Genomic DNA, 26,345 nt, shown 5'->3' on the forward strand with positions numbered 1-26,345 from the left:
CGCGGTTTCACCCGCGTAAGTCCGTATACCGTAGGAATATCGGGATAAAAAGTTGCCTATATGTTATTCCAGTTGTTCGGCTATCTACGTACCAGATTTCATTGCAATTGGTGCAGTAGCTTTTGCGTGAAAGAGCAACAAACACACACACATCCTTACAAACTTTCGCATTTATAATATTAGTATGATATGATTAGTAGGATAGGATTTACCTATACATGTTTGCAAGTATAGATAATATTAAGTAAATTAGTTAGTACATCGATGCCGATATTTTAGAAAGAACTTAGATAACTTATTTTATTAGTCAGTAAACAAATCCTTTTATTATTATTCAAAAAATAGATCGAAATATGTAAATCCATACGGAATAAAGGAAAATATGCAAGAAAATTGGTATCACTACATTTCACACACAAACATTTGTACAAAGCATAATACGAGTATATGACTAGTCAATTCTACTGTGAAAGCCCACTTTTAGAGCACTCTTGGGTGTTACGACTTTTATCATAGGAAATCTCTCTCCTTTCTGCATAATTCATCGGTATGAAGTTGAAACCGAAGTCGTAAAAGAAATCGCTCTATGATTTCATGTCTTCGGGAAACTTTCTACTTGTCTTTCCTTCAGAATCAATGGCCGCTCCGGGCCGTGTTGTATTAACAACCGTTCGGTTTACGAATAAAATTGGAGTTTTTAAGCTCACGAACTGAAAACGAACCAATAACGATTAAGTCGCTCTTACGATACATATAGAAAGTACGTGGCAAAACTAAATCAAATATTCAAGATATTCTTCACTGACACGCAATAATACACAAAATTTGTCGATTGTTAAAGTGGAAAGTGAATCTGGTATATTCAATAGTATAGGTTTCGTTAAGTCACATATTTACTTATGTTTCTCTTTCAATTTTAATATTTGCAAATCTTATCACAAAGATTTTGACTTCATTTTATTCCAAAATCCTATATTCTCAATGCACACATTTATTAAGGTTTATGAATAAGCATTAATAAATGTTCCTTTTCATTTAATTACAAATAGGTAAATATGAGTCCGTAAAAAAACTTCATGCTTATTTCAAATTCTCGAGTTATTTTAAATGCATTTAATCTTTTTATAAAAATCCGTTTAACAAAGATGCAGTCATACTTGAGCCGTTTACAGAGGGCAATCACAAATGGATTCTTATAAAGCAACTTTTTCTCTTTGCCGAGGTAAAGTCGGAAGTTTTTCATGAGAAACGCTTTAAAGTACATTCCAAAAAAATTCTTATGGCTTATTCTCAAAAGTACAGTCAATATTAAATGTAAAATACAAAGAAAAATAATAGTGTTCCAAATTATATTCAACAAAGCCACCTAATCCAAAGTAAAAAAAAAACTATTTCATACCAGCATGAACAATGTGAACGTGAATGAATGAAAGGTAACGCAATTGGCCAGCATGATGCACTTTGGTATTTTGATGATGATGCATATTAGATGTAAATATTTTATCATACCAATAATACGTCGTAACAGATTTCTTGTTACGACCTTCCATATATTGGGTTTTACTTTATAAGGTTTTGCGTGGTAATATCATACAGATATACTATATTTCACTATACATATTGACAAGTATATTATATATAATCTAATTAATGTTAACATGACGGTAATGGAAACACGTAATCTAATAATCAATGCTAATATCTTGCTGATTCAGCGTGTGATATTATAATATAAATAAAGCCAATCTCCCCACGAAATGGACCATGTGCCCGCCTAATCCTGCAATAAATCATCATTTAGAACGAATAATAATCATTATGTACCGAACGGTGGCGAGTGGGCGACGGTATACTCTAATACATCATGTCACGATTACATGTATCAAATAAACATTATATCGAGATTTTCCTTTTATTCCTATTATTATAGAGATTAAGGTCCAATATACAGGCGATAATTTAATTAATGAATATTGCGATAAAGGAAATTGGATGCTGTTTAAAAACTGATATACGTAAACATAAATTATCTAAATGTTGATATTATTATGGCTTCCGAATAGATATAACAATATCATAAGGCAAACATTCATCAACTATGAAAATATATGTTTCCTTCGCTTAAATTTTATCTACTTATTTTTATCATATTTGTTTTTATGTTCATAAAATACACTATGATTTAAAGACCTGCGTCGGTTTTAGAAACCCTTGGCATAAAATTTGCCACAAAAGGATTGACAAAATAAGTAGGTATCACTATCTGACAATGTCTCTTCTTCTTTTATATCATAGCGGGCAATCGAGTTGTTGGATCACCTGATGATTAGCAACTATAACCACCCATTAAAATTTGCTAAGATAATTTCTCGGCGCAAGATGGCTCAGTTCGTGCCGAAGCTTATGATTTGTCTAGAAATAGTAGGAAGGATAAAAGTGACATAGACTACTTTTTGCCTCATCATTCCCATGGGAATTTCCTTCGACTGTACGGGCGTAGAAGCGGGCGGAAAGCTAGTTTAAAATATAGATCATTGTAAGAGGTGGTATATAACATTAAAATGAATATTGGAAGATCAGCCTTATTGCAAATATTTTTCTTAAACAAGGATACTAAGCCTTAAAAACCTTAAGCGCTATAGTAATTGCCTAAACATCTACCTAAGATTTATATATTATTGCCACCGTAAACAAATCCTCAAATATTGATTCGGATGCCGGTTATGGTTTTTCAAACAGGGGTGACGGAATATGTCCCAGCGGGACGCAGCGCCCGCGAGGACTGCTCGCGGCTACTCGGCCATCCACCAACTAGTAACGACATCAACCGTACCGATCAGTTTTGCGACTTCCAGATCTGGTACCAGTACGAATGCATTTTAATTTCCAATGTTCTCGTCATTCTATCGTGCATAATAAATAATTATTATGTTTTAGCTGCGTGGTATAAGATTTGTTTTAAATTTATTTTGTCACCTTATTTTAATTTTTACCCAACTAAATAAAATAATAATAAAATAATAAAAATAATTTAGTTGTATAAAAAATGTAAATAAAATAAAAACATATTATATAAATATAAAATAAGTTTAAATCGCTCCCGACGTAGACCTGATGTGCATTAATTGAAGAACATTGGACAAGTTTATAACTAATGTATAATAATAAGATAAAAGTTTTAGTAATATGAAAAAATTAGTATTTTTATATAAAAAATTAAAATATATTTAAAAATTAAAACCACTGGCAATACTAACGCTAAAATCAAAAATCTATAAATCATATTCTAGTCACAACACTTTTATTTTCGATAGAACATATATTTTCGCAAGAACATTGACGGTAGCGGTAGCGCACCCCTAACCTAATGCTTGCAAATTAAAAGGCATGATGGTCCCTAGGGTCTCTCATTTTAAGTCAGTAAAAATTTGCGGGGGTGCCACGAGCCATTCTCTATGGTTGACAGGGTAAAATCGATCATTAATTATATTATACATCTAATATCTTTAGCCACATGTTACTATATGTCTCCCTAAATTTAAGTATGTTATTGTGTTATAATGATCAATCTAGTTATAGGTATTAGATATGGTGAACAGGCTCGATGTATTTATTATATACAAGGCCTTAAACTAAAGTTTTTTTGCTGTAAATCAACATCGTCCATGGATTGGAATATTATTCTTTGAATGAATAAAAAACAAATGATTTTAAATAAAATGAAAAACTTTTTTTTTTATTTATATAATAGTAATTTTATGAACAATATTTAAAAAAATGTATGTCTATGTCTATGTCTAAACCCATATGTAAATTTTTTTATTAATTTATGTTATCGAAGAATATACATATTACGATATCTAATTGATTTTATCTAATTGATTGAAGAAGATAGGTATTATCGATGTATTAATAATTTTCCTTGTGCTCGCCTCACCGACATGCAAGTATATACTACTAAGCGAAATACGCTACATGTAATCAAATGCACAACGATATCTTAAATAAATTAACGTTTTAGATATATGCCCATAATAAATAGATATTATAAAATAAAATAAATCATACAACCAATACATCGGAACAACTCCTGATGTATATTTTCCTATTTCTATAGACATCTAAGAATAACAATATTTTTATAGCCATTACAATAATAAGTTTAACTTAAGAAAAAGGAAAAAAAAGCTCAAATGTTAAAAAAAAATGTATTAAGTCTCACCATTAATCGTACACAAAGGATATAAGAAGATTAATGGGCTATTTATCGTCACGTCGAGATAATTCCATAAGTATGGCATAAATGTATCCTACAATCCCACACTACGAGACAGAATCGGCATGGAGCGTGTAGATAAGCATCTGCTGAGTGGATCCCCCTGTGTTTCCGATCGACACACGCTCTGTTGCTATTAATTTCTGAGCCCCGTCACAAAGCTAATACAGAGGCTTGGACAAAATGTGATTATATTTGCAAGTAAAATGTATGTTACGATATAATTCCACGCAGATATGCCTTTCAGTGTTTCAATGTTATACACATTGTGTTACTCGCTTTGATGTTGCATGCGGTTGTCGCTGTATAGTAATATTAGTAAGACTGCATTTTAGCAATGATGAGAATAACGTGAATGTTCTATGATAGTTCCAGTAACTCATATATGCCAAGCTTAATAAAATTTATAACAAAACGAAATCTTCTAGGACACATTTCGTTAAGAAAAAGATGTGAACTGATCGTCCTCCACCTTGTCGTCGACATACTTTCGCAATATCGTAAATTTTTATCATCTAGACAACGCTAAAAGTAAACTGATACGTCATGTCCCCCTATCGCTAAAACTAATGAAACCTTACAAGATTCCTTATGTAACCCTGAGAAAACATGAAAACATATGACTAGAACTCTTATGAAACGTTAAGATTAAAAACAATTACGCATTAACGAAACAATCTTGATATTGATATATCAAGATTGTTAAGGTACAAGTGTCAATTTTTTGATAATTTATTCTTCGTTTCATACTTGTTATTATTTTTATTTTACATTTTTATTATTATTACACTTAAATGTATATAACGCGAATTATTTTAATTGTATGGAAATCGTTCTAAAAATATAAAGTGAGGGGAGACGTTAATAAAAATTCCGTGTTGAAACAACAAATTAAACGAAGCTGAGCCACTCGAAAAGCCATAAGTACCTATCTCAATTGCCATCGATAAGGAATCCAAGCCGATGCGATGTATTTTAAGCACGTTTCGGCTTACGGTTTTTGTTTCTCGCTATGTCTCTAAAACGAATTGCTCTTAAATTCTTCAGAATGTAATGTTGTCTGAGTTTTATTAAATCGAGTGTAACCATTCCTGACATTACGCAAATGGCGAGACCTCCCCTACATCTGTCGTGGGGATGCACCCCCTTAATAAGTGTTAAAGCTCGCCGGCTGCTATGAACAATCCGTCTCGGTCCAAGCTAAATCTCTACAAATTCTTGATACAAATTAATACCATAGGACGACTCCGCGAATGTCTCTTGTAATTTCATTATGCAATATCACCGCGCCCCTTCGAATAAAAGCCCACATTATATTAAGAAAATTCACTTGGCATGCTGCATACCTGACATCTATTGTTTCTAGGTTATTTTCACATCGAATGACTTTATTTACTTCCAAGCTTTAATGCGTTTGGAATAATTATTATGAGTTTCTGTTATGTTATTGTATTTTTATCTTCTACCTACCCATATACTTACTGGTGCAGTGGTTAAAAGACAAATTTAACTTAATTAAATATCAAAATTATAGCTTTTATTTACAGTGAATATAGAAAATTATAAAAGGAGCTGTAAACTAGAATTTATTATGCAATAAAATTATAAGTAATTTCACTTTGGTTGTAATGTCATTTGCAATATAATAAAAACACCGTAACTTACCGTAACATTTTTTTGAAGCATGCATTCTGAACGTTCCAGTAACATGATTATAACAATTCATTTTTCAGGCCATTAACCGTGGACGGCACAGCCCCTGCGTGGATGGATGGCGTGAAATAAGTGCCAAGTAAAATAGTTCAGAACTAGCATCATGGTTGCAAATGTAAATGAACAATTAAATCGTTTGTCGTTCCCGAGCACAATGATGATAATTATTTAAGTTTGCTGTGGGCGCCCAGTTGTCATCCGACGATAGAGCCCGCCTCTCACTGGAATTCACGGACCCTGTTTTCACTATTAAACGGCGACACTTCTGCTATTCCTAAATTATTATCAAAGCTTTCATTACTTGGCTCCGTAACAAAAGGTCTCTATAAATGTAGCAGCGCCGCGATTCAAGTTCTACAAGTTAGATTCAGCTACGCCTCGAACCCATTGTTCTCGGCTAGAAATCATAGTTCACATTGGGTGCGAGGTGAAATCTTGATTAATTTGTTACTTAGTTATAGCAAGTTCCGGATGACAAAGAGTTTAACTTACCACAGCTTCCAATTGGATACTACTAATAGCAATATATATATATATATATATATATATATATATATATATCGTTTAAGCTGCATGTAATACCTCCCATATTTATTAATTAACATCTACGCTATTGCATTTTAAGTCAGGTTCAACGAAATACTTGCTCTTGATCCCTGATTTCACTCGCATGAAACAGTTTTATTTTCGTAATATAATGTTCTATTTCCCATAAAAGTTTCCATTGCCAATTTTTTCGAATTTTAGATTTTGAGACACATTTGAGTCTGGCCTGTTTTCAATAGCTCTATCCATCAAGGTATATGAATAACAAAATTAAAGCAAATAAATTAGTTTGAAATCAACCCGTAAATTGTTAAAATCAATTTGTGAGATCAATTAATTAAATCATATAATTTCAGAGATGGTTTAAATCTATACATATATCAGATAAATAGTCATAACTAACGTAGAACCAATGTGATTCACTTTAAATTTCTTCATAATCGGCCTTACACATACAATAGAGCATACCGTGACGTTAATTAAATTTCATTGATTCAGAGCTCATTTGTAAAGTGCGCCGAATACCTACATATCAGTGGACGCGCGAGAGTTTCAGGGAAATGAAAATGGTTCACATTCGGCAATAGTGGAATGCTTTCAACGCGCGTAATTCAGTTAAACGTGTAATTTATGACTAGCAAATTACTGGCATGACTATGTCTGCATCACTAATATAATACTGCACTAACGGATATACCGCTCTTACCATAATTATTGCTTGAACCAATTCAAATCTGCTCGACATAGTGGGCGCCTCATTAATTAGAGTTTAAGTTTCAAGGCTAAAATGATATTTTGTGCACGACCGGCAATACATCTTAATTAGAACATACATAATTGTAAGAATTATAATTGTCTTAACATAATATTTTCTAAGAACGCATGAACGGAATGTATTTGATTTTTGGTTTGTCTTGTAACTGCAAAATTTTAAAAACATACAACAAAAAAGAAAGCGGCTGAAAACAGGCGGTGCCTACGAGAGTTTATATTATAAGAATAAAAACTATGACATAAGTACTTAGTAACATACTATATTGTAATTAAATATACTCTATTTCAAAATAACTGTACGTAAAAAAAAATTGCTCACTATCTTAATAAGTATATAATTCCCACGTGTAATTTTTATTCAATAACTACAATATGCAAATATGTATCATATACAAGGATTAATAATTCTAAAATATAGTATTACGATAATGAAATCGGTAATTATTATAACCTATTAAATTAATTATGTCCTATTAATTATATTATGTCTAGATATTAATTATCTATTTCTATTGCGTAATATGCAAGTACATCATTATCGCAATGTAAACGAAACAACATCATTAAAAACATCTTGTAACCCGACTACTTCATAAAAGAAAATGTATTGCAGTTTTATGAAATAAGTTATCTATTTTTATTTTATTCATAAAATTCTTCACGGAAACCAAAGCTCTTCTCAAAGGCAAAGGTAAAGGTACTATATTGAATACAGAAATTAGTTTTATTTTTGTATTAAAAAAACGACGTTTTAGAAATAAACTTAAAATTTTTTTCACTGTTTTCATATCATAAATATTATATAATAAAAGCCTGTCTAAAATATTCCCCCAAAAAAGACACGCTTTGTAATGAAAATGTTATTTTTAAACTAAACCGGGTAAAACGTTAATCGTTGGTTTATTAAAGAAAATTTTACCCAAGATACCGAATCCGAACGCCTTACAAAACAGTAAAGTACTAAATTATATAAAAAATGTATCAGCTCAAAACCTACTATAGTATAGTTAAAAATATATTCATTTAATACCTCACTATACGGCATAATTCGGATTAGTGGTTATATAGCGTTACTGAATGTATGGAAGATAATAATCCATGCAATTTTGTCGCTTAAGAACTACAGGACAGTTCTTTTGTATCAATGTTATGTACATATTACATAATATGTAGAATTTAAATGTAAGATTTATATTATTTTAAAAGACCAACTACAGAGTTTCTTGTTGGCTTTTCTCTGCAGAAACTGCTTTCTGAACCGGTAGTAAATGTTAAAACTTTGTTATGACAATTCAAAAGTTCTAATGGATATAATAATCAGTAAATGTTTGAGTTTGAGTTAGATTTCAGTTTTGGTTACAATATTCTAATTATCTCTACTTAAGAATTTTTTTTTAACTTTTATCCGAAACTAAAATGTGAGTCTCAGTTATTTAAAATTTAAATATGTGTCATTTTAATAAACATTAATAGGTACACGCGCGTGAAACATACAGAGAGAAAAATTTATTAATATTTGTCATACTAGTCCTGTGTTTCTTTTTTATTTCATACAATGTGTATATGATTTGATACAGAAATAGGTATAAATAGTCTATATTATCAAATAATCATCATAGTATTATACGCGCAGTAGCGCTTTCCACGCCGATGACGCCGGGACTCGTATTTGTAACACCACATATAACTCAAGAACGCCTGAACGAATTTTAATGATTTGGTTTGATTGTTGATTTGCATCTTTGATTAGGTTAATAAGTGCGAAAAATATCAAACTGACACAAATCTAGTCTAGTCTTAATCGACTAGTATCTATAATGGTCAATCTACAAAATAATGTGTATGCGTAACCAATACGAACGGTCAATAAATAATTTATTTTTATTAGAAAAGAACAAGTCATGTCCATAATAATTGTGATTATAAGCAGCATCGACCCTAGAACTAATCAACATGAAACATTTACTTATTAAAGTAGACTGCTAAATAATATCATCATAGCAATAACATACAAAAACATATTCTTAAATAAATCCGAAAAAAAACCTAAAAAACACCGACAGAAACAGATACAGTTCTAAAAAATTGCTCCAAGCATTTTACCTAATAAGTATGATATTTTACTGTGCTAGTTGATAAAACAATTTTCTATTTTTATAAATCAAGTCTTTATATTCAAATAACCTTAAACATAATTGATTTAACTGCTCTTATATTAGGCCAAAAGAGAAAAACAGCAAGAATCGTATCATTATTTGTTATTTTAATTCAAACAAAAAATATAGTTTCAGTATAATAAATTGAATATATAAATCATAAATAATAACCCAGCCCCACCACGAAGTACTTTCGTCTTTTTTTATTCGTCAAATGTCAAGTGTTGTAATCGTTTGTTGTTATGCCACAAACAATTGCCAAATACATAGTGTTTTTACAAAAACGACCCATAAATAGGGATAATATAAGTAAAACCCATTAACTAGAGCTATTGTATATGTTACCATTATTTGGATAGAAAGAAAACTTAAAAAAAATGTACGTATTGAAGCTGACTTTCATAGAGTTTTTTTATTTATATATAACCGTTGTTTCTTAGTCATCTCATTTTTATGCTGTTTAATTGTTATATACAAACACTGTGTAAATAATTTTCCTCCATAAAATAAACATAAACGTTTAAATCCCACAAAGATAAGAGCAAGAGCATGCAAGCATGCAAGCATGCGAACATCCCATTATATATATACTAATCAATATCGAAGGATTTGAATTACCGTTAATTAACGAAGAAAATAAGGACATAGATATTTTTAAATTAAATTGCGGTTCTTCGCTTATTAGTCATAGTAACAATATATGTAATATAATAAGGCTAAGCGCAAGTTTATTAGTTACGTAAAAAAAGGGTTCAGATAAAATAGATCCATTGTTGAGGAGCATGAATAACTTTTTTATGTTTGTTATGTTTTTCTTCCAATATAGATAATAATTTAACAAAAGTTTCTCCCTTGTGGCCTCAGACTGTGTTTGATACAATTACTTTCTATTTAGACTTACCTGAGTTGGTAAGCGTATTATCTCCATGGCCAGTAGAAGTATCAACATCAGCATTTACGTTAGAAACGAGAGGAACAAGCACGGCGCATGCCCAAGCGCATATCGGAAACAACCGCCGCGCACACTGCCAACCTGACCGATGCTTTAGGGCCCTCCGTTTAGCCATCGCACATCACCAACTATTAATCTTAATCTAACTACCAATAATTATGATCACTAAGCATCTAAATACAAATCTCTATCGTGCTTTAAAACGTTTAAGCTCGTATATGTAAAGTTGGTAAAGTTTGAAGTTGTTATCGAGTGTCGTAGAGTTTAGTTTGCACGGAAGAGACACCGGAGTGCAGGTTGAGTGACGAGAACGTGACGGCGTGGTCGCGGCGGCACTGTCCGCGAGTCCACATTGCGGCCACGACCGGCTCCCACGGAGTCCCGTCGTCTCACACCCGGCTGCGAGGAGGGCCACTGCGCGCGCACTCCGGCCCCACAGCCAATAGCGCAGCGGGGGAGGGACCGCGCTTAAGACGCGCGGAAGTATATGCGGAGGCCTATGTACAGTGATGATAGCGGACAGGTGGTTTCGCGGACGTAATTAGCCATTTGATAAGTTATTGCCATTACATAAATACTTTTAAATCGTTTTGCTCTTAAGATTGCCAAAATCGTTTTACAACGAACGACTTAATATCCGTTCTCGCTGCGTCTTCTTATTTTCAGTCTTGTTGCTCTATATTTAATTAAAGTTTTGGAAATGTTGTAAATTATTTAATTAGTTTTTTTAATACTATTATACGAATTGATAAATTTTAGGTAATATATTATATACGATTATGATGTTTTTTATTCTTGAGGACTTTGTGATTTTTTGTAAATTAAATGAGAAACATTAGAAAAAATATATGTAGATGATAAATAAATTGAAGCTGATACAGAGTGCTTTATAAATTCAAAATAATGGTTTTTTACCATTATTAAAAAAGTAAACTTGTGATTCAAGAAGGCAAAAATAATTCAAAAAAGATTTTATGCAAACTATTTCAAGTGTACAGAATATGTATGTATTATGTTGCACAATATACCTATATAAATAATACTTAAAAATGAGAGTGCATCTATTTGTTTAAAATCTTAACACGTTTAAAGAAAAATGTAACGTCTATAATTTTCCCTTTATCAGTAACACTGTGGTGTCTGGTTAGCCCCAATTAAAATTTTCAACAGCGACCTTGGATCGATTTCTACGCAACTAATAAAAAAAGTATCGATATGACATGGCCGACATGATCATAAAGCTGGTCCAATTGAGCTAAAACAGTTAAAATAAAATATATGTACTCATTCTTCAAAAAAAAAGGAAAGTATGATCAAAAAACATTAAATCAGAAATACAACTTACACAGGTAGGTACATTCAAATGCGTTTAGTCATTAAAAAACTTTGGACAAAATAAGAAATTCATCCTCAGTTCCCTAGTAAACAGTTTTAAACAAAAGACCTTGTAAGCAATGTACAAGACAAGACTGTTTTAAACTTTTTCGTATCTAATCGAAAGTTAAATCAGAAACTATGAAATCTATGTTCAATCTTCATTGATATTATGATTATTAATTACGGTTATGAATAATATCCTACTAATCCTACTAATATTATAAATGCGAAAGTTTGTAAGGATGTGTGTGTGTTTGTTGCTCTTTCACGCAAATAACTACTGAACCGATTCCAATGAAATTTAGTACGTAGACAGCTGGACAACTGGAGTAACATATAGGCAACTTTTTATTCCGATATTCCTACGGGATACGGACTTACGCGGATGAAACCGCGGGGCGCAGCTAGTCCTACTAATATTATAAATGCGAAGTTTGTAAGGACGTGTGCGCATTTGTTGCACGCAAAAACTACTGAACCGATTGCAATGAAATTTGGTACGTAGATAGTTGGACAACTGGAATAACATATAGGCAATTTTTATCCCGATATTCCTACGGGATAACGACTTAAGCGGGTGAAACCGCGGGGCGTAGCTAGTCATAAATAATATAAAGATTATTTTTTTTTTGTTTTTGCGGGGCTTACTTATTGAACTACTTCTTTGAATAAAAATTTGTACATATGCATATTTTATGTATAAAGATTTCTTTTTTTAAGAAATATTCTTTAAGCTCGTTGTAAACTCAACTATTGTAACAAATAATTGATTAACACTTATGTCATTAATATATATTGCAATGATAATTATTTATCATTACCATTGGTAGAGGAAAAAGGATCGGCAATCACGGTTGTCACTCAAACATCATGATTTGTGTTTTGAGATTAGGTTTGAGAAACAATTAAAGGTATAATTATTCAAATAATTATCGTATAATCTTATTTTTATTGAGAATTGTATTAGGGTAATGAGAGACAATGGGTAACTCCTATTATCCGCAGTAGGCGTACACATACTTTTTTTATAGTACGTACGTCAAAAACGCACATTTACGATTGATTAAATCGCATATTTTACTTGAAATCAAAAACAATCCCAAATGAAAATAAGCAACTGTGACCTTTTATACACCAAAATAATTATGCAAATTGGTTGAAAATCTACATTAATCAAGTAATAAAACGAAAAATAATAAATAATAGTCGAATTGAGAACCTTCTTCGTTTTAATAAAAAGTCCAATAGAAATTAAAAAATGATCATCAGAATATAAGCTAATATTGGAAAGAGATGCGAAATATACAGCAACGCTGTAAAGCAAGTGTAAGAGGCATGTTTTTAAAACAATATAATTAACCTCAGAGTCGGATTTGAATCTCACTAACATTTGCCACTTTGCTCTGAAAAATGCCCTTGGTCCGAGTTTCAGCCTTGTTTATGCGAATTTGGTCTCATCAATTATATTATCTAGTTAAGTTGAATTGGCGTAGTGTTTATGCTCAGTAACATAGACATGTTAATGTAATTTTAAATTTATTTCTCAATTTATTTTACAAGGATATACTAGAAACGAAGCGACAGGCGGAAGAAAGTCGTTTAATATAACAGGAGACTTGGAATAAAAGGACTACGGATACATAACATACAATTTTAAAGAATAATTTTAAACATTTTAAAGATATGGCACCACATATAATAAATTGTCGTGTGCTACGTACACTAAGCGTACGGACAAATTCTCGAGCTGCGCGCACCCTTACTAATACATGTAATAAAAACTAAAGTATTTATGTTTATTTGTCCTGTTTTCAATTTCGCAATGGAGAAACTTCATGATATGAGTTTCATGTACAGAGATATCTAGTGAAGGGTCAGAGTACCTAATATAGAATAATTTTAACCGCAGGGAACACCTCATTCCGATGGGATATTCCTTATACGGAAGGACGTGAAACACAAAATAAAATCTAAAGTTAATAGAATCCCTCCATTCGTTTAAATATAATAATATATAAGAACTATGTATCTGGAATCTGTTTTCCAAATTTTGATCGCAAAGTTTAAAATAATGTCACTATTTTGAATGTTACACTTAAAATTTTTATAATTTTCCATAATTTATGAATGTCACTTATTATATAAATAGTATAAAACTTAAAATAAACATTTGGTAATAGCATTTTCAAACGAGCGTTTTTGAGTTAAAATAATAATAGACAATTGTAAATTTTAGTTATTAGAATAAATAATCCCACAAAACACATAGGAATAAGAATATATAACAGTCGTAGTCAGTATACCTTCTTCGTAAATTTAGATGGTATCCAATGTTAACGTTTATATGTGGTAGTCGAGCACGCTTCGGCACGATTCGGGCCAGCTCGCACCGGGGAAGTACCACACCGCCACAGAAGACCGGCGTGAAATAGCATTCTGCTGTGTTTCGTTCGGTGAGTGGGGGAGCCGGAGGCCCATATCCTTTTCCTTCCCCTTCCCAGTCCTTTTCCTTTATTCCTCTCGCAAATCCTTTCTTAATCCCTTCCCAATTTAAAGTCGGCAATCCATTTGTAGAGGCGTAAGGTCTGTAATCGACTTTACGTCTCTACAAATGTTCATGGGCGGTGGTAGCGCTTACCATCAGGCGTCCCACCAGCTCCATTGCCGATTGTGACATAAAAAAAAATAAAAAATAAAAAAATGTGTTACTTATACATAGTGTGTAATATAATACATTCATTACTACACACACCACTACAGTAATTTATAACTTTGATTTACTGCACTGAAGAAACGGGACGTTTTTATGTCCACTGAAAAAAAAAACGCTTTTTCTGTAAATCACCATAATTATAAGCATCGTAGGATGTGCAGATAAATTGAAAAATCAATTTATTTCCTGCAGGTTTGTCCCAAATCGAACCCACGAAGTATGAGGTCGTTACTTCTGATCCACCATTGCTTTGTCTTGCTGTCTTCTATAATTACCACTACGGAAAAAAATTGAAGATACGAATTATCAATCCATCTAGAAAAAGGATGAGGTTCTCAATCCGACTGTCTTTTTACACGCTTTTTTTTTGCCTCAGAACTTCCGACGGGTGAAAGGATTGTAAGGAATCTTTTTTTATTTAAAAACTGGCGCCCTCCATGTGTAAATTTGAAAGCGGTTAAATTTGATGTTAAAAATAATTAAATGATTTTTAATTGATATCCTTACACTATTCATCATTAAAGTTCTTATTTAGTTTATAATGAATTCACGTTTAGCTCGGCGCGACCAAGTCGGCATTTTTTTTTAACATCTTTCTTCTGCTTCTGAAGAGATAAAACCTAACATGAGTGAAGCCCGATCGGATCATTAGTTACTAATAATTCTTCGCAATCGTCTTAAGTCTAAATCCTAACTAGAAAAAATACTCATGATGATAATTTTATTTCAACAACGATGTAAAGACCGCTTTTTAGTACAAAATATGTGCCGGCATGGTCTTCTTTATATTGATAATTTATTATTTATTTTTGTAATCAATGGTATATATGTACTATGAAGAATAAATAAATAAACAAAAATGATGAGTAAAAAATTACCTTAACCAAAAATTCCGGATTACGAAGGCGAGATACACTATAACTCAGGCGTAGCTCAGGCGTTAAAAATAATAATCTGATTTAATGCCATCTTTGTTGTGTTTAGTAGAACTAAATCAAAACCATAGGGCAAAGATGGTGAACCAAATGGCATCCGTGCCATTAATGGCAAGCAATAGAATATTACAAAGTTCATTACGCACTACGAAAAAAGTGAGAATTAGATAGTTAAAGAGTAAGGAACAAAGATTAGTATAATAAATACAGGGTTTGGATGGAAAATCCAGTCTAAACTAGAGGACGCTTCTTTTACTTATAAGCCTGTCGTAGGGTTACCTTTGTAAGATTGTTGAAATTGGTTGAAGTTAAATTAAAATTTCTATGTTACAGATTCAAGTAATGGTATAATATTATTTAAAACCCTTTATTTGGAATTCAAATGTTTATCTTGTACTAACTGCGCCCCACAGCTCATCGCGGAGTTTTTATTTTAAAACCAAATGTATTAAAATAATATCTGAATAAAAAGTAGCTCAATTTATTCTGTATCAGCTATAGCAGCCATCAGCTATTTGCGCAAAGTTCAAAATCGCTCCAGCCGTTTGATTAGCCAGAACAGACAGATGAATATTGTAATTAGATGTTAGGTATTCATAATAAAATATGGTCTAATAATGTTTGAATCAGAAATGTCAAAACTGTTAAAAAATAACATCAACTTTCAAGTTATTCAATCTAGACTAAGTTAATTGTTTTATTTGAATTATACAATAGGATGAAATCATGATGCATAATGGAGCAAAGGATAAACTTTTTGTATATAAAGAATTTATTGAGTCTATTGTGTGACAAAGACAGTACAGAATTTAAACTAAAACTTATATTAGTAAGTTATCCACCCTTTTTCCACTTTTCTCCAGGTGTATACTCAGTCATAGGCCTCCCAGATATACCACATGTTCCAATTCCAACCCTGCCCTCCAAATTATCAGGGGATGCAAATATACTTTTACTTCTAATACCTGGTTTTTTAGATGCTTTTGAATGGAACGAAAGCCATTTATTCTTTTCACTCTCTCTTTCTTCTTCTATTTGTTTAAATCTCTGTTGTTTCTTCTGTTTCTTCTTTTTCAAATATTCTCTATTATAGCCTTTACCTTGCCTGAAAGAAATGGTATTCCATTACTTTTTCTATAATAGTTTATACTACAATGTGACTAGAAAGATCCAATAGACGGAGAAATTATAAATATTTTGACAAACAACCAAAAGTCTAAATTATTTGAACAGGTTTTACACTTACTTTCCTTCATCACCACTTAATGGTCTTTTCACTCCAGAACCTAAAGATTTAACATCCATAGTAGACACAGGCTCCAAGGTTGTGTATCCATTAAATTTGACTTTTAGACTATTCTCACCAATCTCTTCAATTGTGGCTTCATAGAACCTACAACCAAAATATATTCAAATATTATAATTGTATCCATCATTGAGAGTGCATTATATCTTAAAAATAATAATATATGCAGATTAATACAAAAATTATACATATGATTTTATTATTATTATAATACAATTGAGAACTTACATTCCATCTGCTTTCCATTTAGCAAGACACTTCTCCCCAATATGCCACTTTTGCACTGGTGCCGCTTCACCACTCTCCGCAGCCAGCAGGGAAGCTGTAACATCATCATTATTACTAGAACTATGAACACTGACATTGGATTCACCCTCTTGAGTTTTTATTAGATCTTGAGTCAACTCAATTACTTCTTCCAAATCCGTCTTAAGTTTCAAAAGTTCTTCGTTTTCTGGATCAGTCAATAAAGCAGCTTCTACCTAAAATATTATTTGAAACAACATTGATTTAATGTGATTAATAGGAAAATGACAATCATTAACAATAACTTTACCTGCTGCAACTGCAACTTATAGTTTCTTAGGTCATCTGCCATTGTCAAATTTTACGTTTAAAATTATTTATAAATCGACTCCAATCCACATGCTATTAAAATCCAAATTCACACGTAAAAAATATGAAGCTACTGTTTTATACCTCAGTGAACACATGTACCTACTAAATATTGCTTTTGAAATTGAATATACAAATAACACACAAACATTCACTTATTTTTTAGTAAATTAGTGTAGCGTCTTAGCAATTGAGGAATATTTTAATGTTATCAAATATCACAAACAAAATTGCTGCTTTTTGGACGAGCCATGTAATTAAAACCAATAACTATAGAAACATGTGTCAAATGTCAAGTACGTTTGACACATAATCTATGGTTCAGACCACAAGTTACAGAAAAAATTTTTTTGAAAATGTAATCCACATCTACACTTATATTACAAAGAGGAATCTTTTGAATTTTTATATGTTGGCAACGTTTTCACGCAAAAAGTGCTGGACCGATTTCAGAAATACTTTCACCATCAGAAAGCTGCAACTTCACTGAGAGACTTATTCTATTTGACGGTGAACTAAATACAGTCGGGGTGATAAATCATTTTCATTAGTTCTCTGTTATGAGTTTTTCTTGTTTTTTTTTAATATTTTCATCTGTTACTGTATAGTGTATTTTAAATTTAATATATATTTGTTATTCCTTGAGTTGGTTGTTCTTTTCACATTTCGGTATCTATTGCCTAATGATACACACTAAAACTTGTAATTTTATTGTTATATCTATAGCATAAATGAGAACTTTTTAAAGAATAAAATAAACCGATTACGAGGCACGTCATTCGATATACCGTAGCGACGCTTAACTTCTAAAACTAACTTATTTAAAATATGATTATAATATGAGGAATAATAAAAATTTTGTCTGTATTTATTATAGCATAATTTTGAATATTTCGTAAGCAACTTGACAAGACCTTATCAAAATATTAGAAAACGGCTACGAAATCTGACGCAAAATCTCTAGCCGCAAGTCTCCCACCAGCAGAAGAAAGCTCGTTTTACCCAACCGAGGAGGAGAACGAGTAAGGGATTAACAATTTATTTAGCTTATACGCGAGCAATAGCGAAACTACGGGATATATTGTACAAAAGAAAAAAAACAAACATAAAATAAAGGGAAGAGTAGGTATTTAAAATATAATTAGTTAGGGAATACGAAATGCAGATGGCGCTAATTGTGACAAGTTAGCAAAAAAATCCGTAAGATGACAATATATACATATAACTCAAAGACCCAAAAAGCCCCTTGAGCGAAAAAAAGAGCTCCAAACGCTTGTGTGTTTACAATAAATGAGCCACAACAAGAAATTCGTGTTGTGGCACAAACTGCATCCAACGTCGAGCACACATAACAGTATAATATACTAATCTTCGGTCGAGCACTTGAGAGTTGGCTTCCACTGGCGAGATAACGGGTATTGTTTACACAGATAGCCCTTATAATATAAATTAAAATGAAGAGAAACAAATAATTATAGTATTTACCTACTTCCCTTACCAATAAACAATATTTTCTATTTAACTGTGTATTGTGTTTCGTGACCGTTGTATGATTTAGAATGAAATGAAAAGCAACCTGTTTCTATTAATTTAATAATTTTATAAAAATAGTAAAATTGAGTATAATATTTACAAGCTTTCCTAAATAATTAAAAATATAAGACAATAAATTATTACATTGTAAAGTTTATACCTAGCATGCATAATAAACATTACGTACCTACCTACACACATCTTGTACCTTAGTCTTTACAAAAAGATTTTATATGCACAGTATATAAATATGTATATAAAATGGTACAGACTATGTAGGTACGTAATGGCTTTTATGTACTATGCATACAATTAGCAAAATAGGTAAGTATTTAATTAAAATCGATTTTAAAATATGGATAGTACAACTAAAGGTGAAGTTTCAATATTTTTAACGCCGTGTGATCAGTCCATTGTTGGATTTGAATAGAGCTCGAGATCACAAATAGAATAACACAATAAATGTCTTAAGGAGGCTACATAAGCTAAGAGCGTATTTTATAATGGTTACAATATATAATCCACTGAAGTAAAAAATACAGAAAAATGTACATGCTTCAAAATGTAATGCGCTCATTTGAAAACATAAAAGTTTGATACGGTAGAAAAAATCACAAAGACACCTCTTAACATTTATTTTTACGATTAAAACCATGCTAAGTTAATATACGGGCAATCACATTTATATAAATAAGTTATTCTTCAAGCATCATAGTCATTTGAGTCTTTTTATTTTTTTTTTACCCACTTTTTTTCAGTATTCAATAATTTTTAGCTAATCATGTATTCTTATTCGATATTCTTGTACCGTGATATGTACCCATGTGTGCAGCCCTACATAACAATAGAGCCGGCCGAGACCGTTGGCTTATCGTCCCAATTATAAAAATATAGATATTGAATGAAATGCATGAAGAGTGCGTATTCAATCGAATACCCACTTACAACTCAAGTCAACGGATAAACGGTTTCAAATGATATTATGGTGTAGATTTAAATGGTTCATTTGATTTATCATTTAGGCTTGGATTAGGATAACTGTTATTTTTTTATTGATATAAAAAAATCTACTCGGGTAGAGCTGGGGCAAGCAGCTAGTTAAGTATTAAAACAAAATTACTAAGCATTTTGATTTCAGTACTCAACAGTAGAGAGAAAACAGAGAAAGAGAAACACCTACACGATAATCACAATGGAACGATCCTTTGAAGAGGTATTCACAAACCCCCAATGCTATATCATAGATTTGAAAATGAACATTCTATGATATAACATATAGTTTGTACATGATATCGTAGAAAGCTTATATCCAATACTCGAATGAAAAAAGAACTATTCATTTACTGAATTATTTGGCAACAGCCCTTCATAGTAATTGCTTATACAAATATAATCAGTTCCGATTACGAATTAAATAGATATAGGAAATTAGATACATCTCAAGAAAAAAATAGGTTCATACCATTCATGTAAAATAAAGAATCTATAGATATTTCTAGTCGTAGGTACAGACCGTATATTATTATCAACTAGCGGTCCGGCCCAGATTCGCCCGTGGTATGTTTATAGTCTACTCGCACTCAGCGGTCACGTATCCAGGTCCTAAGTTTAACGCGCTCAAACAACAAATCTCTTCAGCTTTATACTATAGAATTGTTTACTTTCATGAATGGAATGCAAAGCAGGGTAAGTAGATACATATGCGTTATTATATTTTAGCATTTTTTTTTAAATCCTAATGAATCGTTGTAACTTATTTTCACGCATTTCCTATACATTTCAATTCACAATGTTTTATCACAATTTTAGTTTAATGCGCGTCATCATCATATACTTAATTCTAATTGAATACACAGTGTTTATTTATATTTAACTATCAACACTAACAAGATGTGTCTGGAGAGACGTGGACTGATGGTAACGTCTACGAGAGGCGAAGTCTTCATTATCGTCATTCAGTCTTTCTTGTTCCATAGAAACGTCAGCATGCACTGGAGTGACGACCAGTTGCTCATATTCCAATGGGCGTTTCCTATTAAAGCACATACAATATTATTTTAACATCAAGTTTTACACGTTGGAAAAAGGCAAGGAGAATCATCTTAATAATTATTTTCTAGTTATTTTAGCAGTTTACAGTGCAAAATTGGTTTTTCTCGTTAGAATATTAATTACGTTTAATTAACTAAAGTCGAGATGATTAATATAGCGGAGAGATGTTTTTTGTTTCTACAAACCTAACAACACACAATATGTAGAGTTTTACTATTAACAATGTTCATTATGACCTAATGATGACGAATTACCTGACGATCTATAAGCTAGTATTAAGTTGTAACAATATGATAACGTAAGAACTGTAAAATGATCATAATATTGTTTCAAGTTTATGACGGTAGTTTTAATATTTCTCCTTAAATATGATCGATCTACCTAATGCTAATGTCACCAAACCAAGTAAATATTATAATTACTTAATGCATCCTACTAATATTATAAATGCGAAAGTTTGTGAGGATGTATATATGTGTATGTTTGTTACTCTTTCACGCAAAAACTACAGAACCGGATTACAATGCAATTTGGTACGTAAATAGCTGGATAACTGGAACAACACATAAGCAACTTTAATCCCGATATTCCTACGGGATACGGACTTATGCGGGTGAAAATGCGGGGCGCAGCTAGTATAATATAAAATTAAGTTAAGTTTTAATTCATTCTGAAAAAAATGTACAACAAGGTATAAAATAAATTACCCGATAGCATGCAAGAACGATATCTTCAACCAATGGAAAAAATGGAATTCAGATGCACGACCGGGTTTGACGGCAGGATTGGCCGCTCCAATGTAGAGCCACAGTAGCCACAATATTAGCAAACAACCGAGAGCATACATCCAGTGCACTAACAGCATCAACAGCAATTTTATTGCCACCTAGGAAAAAATAAAAGGAGCGAATTCATTCTCTATAATTAGTATTGCTATATCTACATGAAAATTAAAAACTAATAAATAATAGCGTGGAAGACTTTTCAATAAAAAAAAACAATAGAAAATTATCACAAATGATGGAGTGTCATGATCGTAAAATTTTGCTTTTATTATTATATTATGAAATAAAAAAAACAGAAAGCAATAAAAAGTATATAAATACGTTATCTATACTTACACCTGCAAGAGATAACCACCTATTACACAAGTGGGAATACCAGTTTTTATTTTTTGAATGCACATTTACAGCAGGACGCACATCGCCATTTGCCGTACGTCCGTTCATAATTGCGGAATCAGTAGGTGAAGGTGTGAAATCCTATAAAACATATAAAAATCAATATTGTATTTTTATTAAACAAATAACAATAATTTTACTGTACAAAAACTTTACAACATGAGTATTGAGAGCCCTTCTTTGTTCCTACACAAGAATTCCCTGTATCCTTCTCTATAAAATGATAAGAGCTTATTAATATCATGTAAGATCTTACGCCAACTGTTTTATGACGAATTCTTTCTGGAAACAGTAAATCCAAATCGCTCCCAGTTGCGCCATAAACCTGGGTGTCTCTAGGCGAGTGACCCTGAAATCTAAAACCATAAAATAATTTTTTAACTAAATGTAGTGACTAGTCTTTAATTTAGATAAAAACAACCATTTACTATACATCAATTATACAACCATTTTTTTAACATTAATATATGTATGATCAAACAAAGGAGGTGTGATAAGACATTAGACATAATAAACATAATGTTTTCCTCTTGAAGCTTGTTAATTTCTTGCAAAAAATTAATATAATATTAATCAAGCAACTGGATTACTTATAATATTGTATGCAAAGGATTAATGAACAATGGCTACATAAACATAATATGAAATAGAATCAAAAAATAAAATTAAACAAAATCATACCTCATTTCACGTTTGTGTTGTAAATCAAATGTTTGAGCAAGAGCAAAGTAAGAATAATCAATACTAGCATAAGTGATCAGGAATGGCATAGTGACAATTGGGGCAAGTTTATTGATATCTCCTATGATGATGAATGTAACGGTCACTACTGCTACTACGATCATGGAGTAAATGGGCACTTTATTAGGGCCTCGCTGCAATTTCGGAATTCATCATGAGTAACTTAAATAATAATGAACAACAATACCAATATGCATAAAAACATACCCCATGTCCTAAGGCATCCAAACCAGGTATGACTTTTTCATTACTAATGCTTTGAAGTACTCTTGGTGTTCCATACATAGCACCCAGACAAGAACTCATAGAACTGACATATAATCCAGCGAGTAGTAGAATTTTCACTGCTGACATGTCAGCTGTTATAGAGAAATTTGTAAGCAATGCCTCTCTTGTTACAGTAGCGGCTAATGTTATAACAAACATGAGGTAAAGAAAAGTCCTGCAAAGATGTTAAAAACAATAATACATACCCATTGACCCAAAAATAAAATAATATACAAAGATTTGGTAAATTATATATCAATACCCAGTACTGATGGCAGCTAATGATCCATTAGGTATATTTAATGAAGGATTTCTCAAATCACCACTCATATTAATACCAGCTAGTATACCAGTTATAGTAGGGAAAAATACCCCAAAACATTTAAACCATGTGTATCCATCTTGGTAGTCTGCCCATGTGTTATTGGCTATTGTTCCACCAAGCCATCCTTTAAATTCAAGATCTAAAAATAGAATGAAAATGTATTGTGCTCGATTAATAGATTGTTCAAAAAAGGGATTCTGCACTTAAGAAATTTGCCTTATTTCAAATAGAGAAATGAGAAGGTCACTTAGAAAATTTAATTTTTCTTTAGCAAATAAGATAATATTGATATGTGGTGGTAATAGTGATATATTGAGTGATTTGTATACTGACTTGGGACAGTAGTAAATGATCCCACAAAAAAGTCCAATGCTGCTACTAAAATAATCAGCAGCAGTACAAATTGCAATTTGATAACCCATTTGACCCCAGCAACATTGATTGTGCCTAACAATAGAACTGCTGCAACAGCAAATCCGCGGGCTGCCCAAGTATTCTCTGTACCAACCAGACTTGCCATTGATTCACCAAAACCAAACACATTTAAAGCACATCCCACTGCCTGGAAGTAATAAATATTGCTCATTGAAGTTAATAACAACATTTCAATTCATGTTAAAACTATTGATAGTAAAAAAAATAATTAATTTAAACATTAGTGGTCACATATCACTAACAAATAGTAATAGCTTGAATAAATATTTAAACAGTTGTCAGTACAAGTTCAACTGTTGAGTTTGTATAGCAATCATTTTGTAAAATAATTTTTAATTTTGTGTTTAAAATAACATATCACATAAGTGGAAACATGATTCACAAATTAAATTTAATACATTAAAATGTTTCAGTATAATTCTACATACTTGTCCAAAACAATAAATCATTCCCAATGCACCACCCATTCTGGATCCCAATGTATGTGCCAATAGGAAGTACACACCACCACTTTCAATTCTGCATCTTTCACAAATTCCCACAGCAGACAATACTGAGATCAAAGCTACAAAAACTGAAATTAAAAGCATAATTGTCATATAAGTCATGAACTTAAGTCTCGATAATGTGATAATGTAATGTTATATACCTGTAAAAATTACTATTAATATAGCGTTAATTAAACCAGCTTGTCCTACCATCCAGCCAGACCTTAAGAAGACAATGACTCCAAAAATATTTATAAGACATGATGTAAACACCCCATCCCATGTTCCAAAGAGAACTGGCTGGGAAATGAAAAAATTAGATTTCCACCACGGCACATCTCCCTAAAATGATAAAAGAAAGGAATGATGATGTCATACCAAATTAAAGCAATCTTTTTTTACTGTTCTATTGCACCTGCACGTCAGCAAATATCTCGTTGGCCCCTGAAGCTTGATGTCCACCTGTACCATATTGTGATTCATTTCCTAAATCTACAAAACCTCCAGACTGTCTTCTCATACGTGCTCTATCAAAGCCTGGTTCCCCACTTTGAAAACTAGCAACATCTAAATCTGTCCTTCTTGATCTATTACTATGTTCCATTGTGGTAAGTTTATTACTTTTTTAAAATTAAATATAAAATACTCATTGAGTAAACATTGTTTATTAAAGCCGAAGTACATAAAACGAAAACGAAATCAACAATTTACTTGTAGGAAGTGTATGACAGTTGTCAAGAAACGTCATTTGAATTATAAATGACAGACACTAGCAGAAATAGACACTCAGACCTATAATATAATCTATGCTTAGACCCATATTAGCAAAAACTAAATAAGATTATTTAGCCTAGGATACTAGGTATTTCCTAGGTATACATTATAACTTTATAAGTACTGAATCTACATAGAAGCGGGTCCACACTACACTAACTTGAGCTGCGCAAACTTTTATTCAAACAAAAGTCTGCACAAATCACCTAAAGCAAATTAGCAAATCATTTAAAGGCTAGCAGCCGAGGTGTATGTTTTTTTTTTTAACATGTGCATTAGGGTGCATGTTTGACCGCCTCCTTGGTACAGCGGCTAACGCGTGAGCGTAGAACGGAAGGTTCAAATCCCGATGGGGTCGGACAAAAAAAATGTCTCGGTCTGGCAGTAACAGAAGGTTGATCACCTACTTTTCCATAAAGAATAACGATCAGTGAAACAGACGAATATCATCTTGTATGTACCGTTGAATATCTTCTCTTCTTCTTGACTAATTGAGTTATGTCGAGAAAGATTATTTCGGTGTGCACTCACACCCAATCTCAATGTCGATTTTTACAAATAAATTTAAGAGGAATGAATTTATACAAAGAATTTTCTTAGAGAGTCAAAAGTACGACATGTAACTTCTCTTTCTTTTAAATTAAAAATCTAATAGAAATACGAAAGCATGTTGCTAAAAAAATACTCACACATGACATAGATATTACATATGTGACATATAACATAAAGCTTTCTTCTTTTCTTTGATAATGGCTCACAACAACATACCTAACGTTGATCATGAGAAAAGCAGATGATTATCAGGTCAACACCAGCGGCTTTAAGCTTTTGCTCCTGTGACTTTTTTATTGTCGCGGCAAAGCATATAGTCACAGGAAACATGTGCGCTCAAATGAAAAGGGGAAAAGAAAATTAACACTCGAAATTTATTCCCTTTTTAATGGGCGCCATAATATTTTTGCTCGGGGTATCAGTGTTCCTAATACCAGCACTGCACCAAATACACGATACATATTTTTTTATGTCATAGCGGGCAACTGAGCTGGTGTTTCGCCTGATGGTAAGCGATCACCACCGCCCATGAACATTCGCAAGGGTGAGGCCTCAGCGAATGCGCTGCCCGCTTTTATGGAGTAAGAGAAAAGGAAAGGATTATCGACTGGAAAGAAGGAATGTACTGGGACGG

At 32.1% G+C, this 26,345-nt stretch overlaps 3 protein-coding genes across 3 annotated transcripts in view; 1 reads left to right on the top strand and 2 right to left on the bottom strand.

The window, feature by feature from the left end:
- LOC119829296 (lachesin-like) overlaps positions 1–26,345 on the top strand; it is a 97,575-nt gene that overhangs the window by 11,916 nt on the left and 59,314 nt on the right. The gene's annotated exons all lie outside the window — the stretch shown is intronic.
- LOC119829298 (survival of motor neuron-related-splicing factor 30-like) lies at positions 16,197–17,642 on the bottom strand. The gene is made up of 4 exons (XM_038351749.1): positions 17,305–17,642; positions 16,977–17,230; positions 16,689–16,835; positions 16,197–16,547 (listed from the first exon to the last, which is right to left on the bottom strand). The coding sequence occupies exons 1-4, from the start codon at positions 17,344–17,346 to the stop codon at positions 16,277–16,279; spliced, it is 714 nt and encodes a 237-aa protein (XP_038207677.1). The 5' UTR covers positions 17,347–17,642; the 3' UTR covers positions 16,197–16,276.
- On the bottom strand, positions 19,006–25,110 carry LOC119829295 (solute carrier family 12 member 8-like). Its single transcript, XM_038351747.1, has 11 exons — positions 24,801–25,110; positions 24,547–24,727; positions 24,326–24,471; positions 23,796–24,024; positions 23,400–23,601; positions 23,078–23,312; positions 22,811–23,004; positions 22,386–22,485; positions 22,070–22,210; positions 21,656–21,834; positions 19,006–20,928 (listed from the first exon to the last, which is right to left on the bottom strand). Exons 1-11 carry the CDS (start codon positions 24,987–24,989, stop codon positions 20,766–20,768), a joined length of 1,959 nt encoding a protein of 652 aa, XP_038207675.1. The 5' UTR covers positions 24,990–25,110; the 3' UTR covers positions 19,006–20,765.

Source organism: Zerene cesonia, chromosome 10, assembly GCF_012273895.1.
Source record: "Zerene cesonia ecotype Mississippi chromosome 10, Zerene_cesonia_1.1, whole genome shotgun sequence".
Lineage (NCBI taxonomy): Eukaryota > Metazoa > Arthropoda > Insecta > Lepidoptera > Pieridae > Zerene > Zerene cesonia.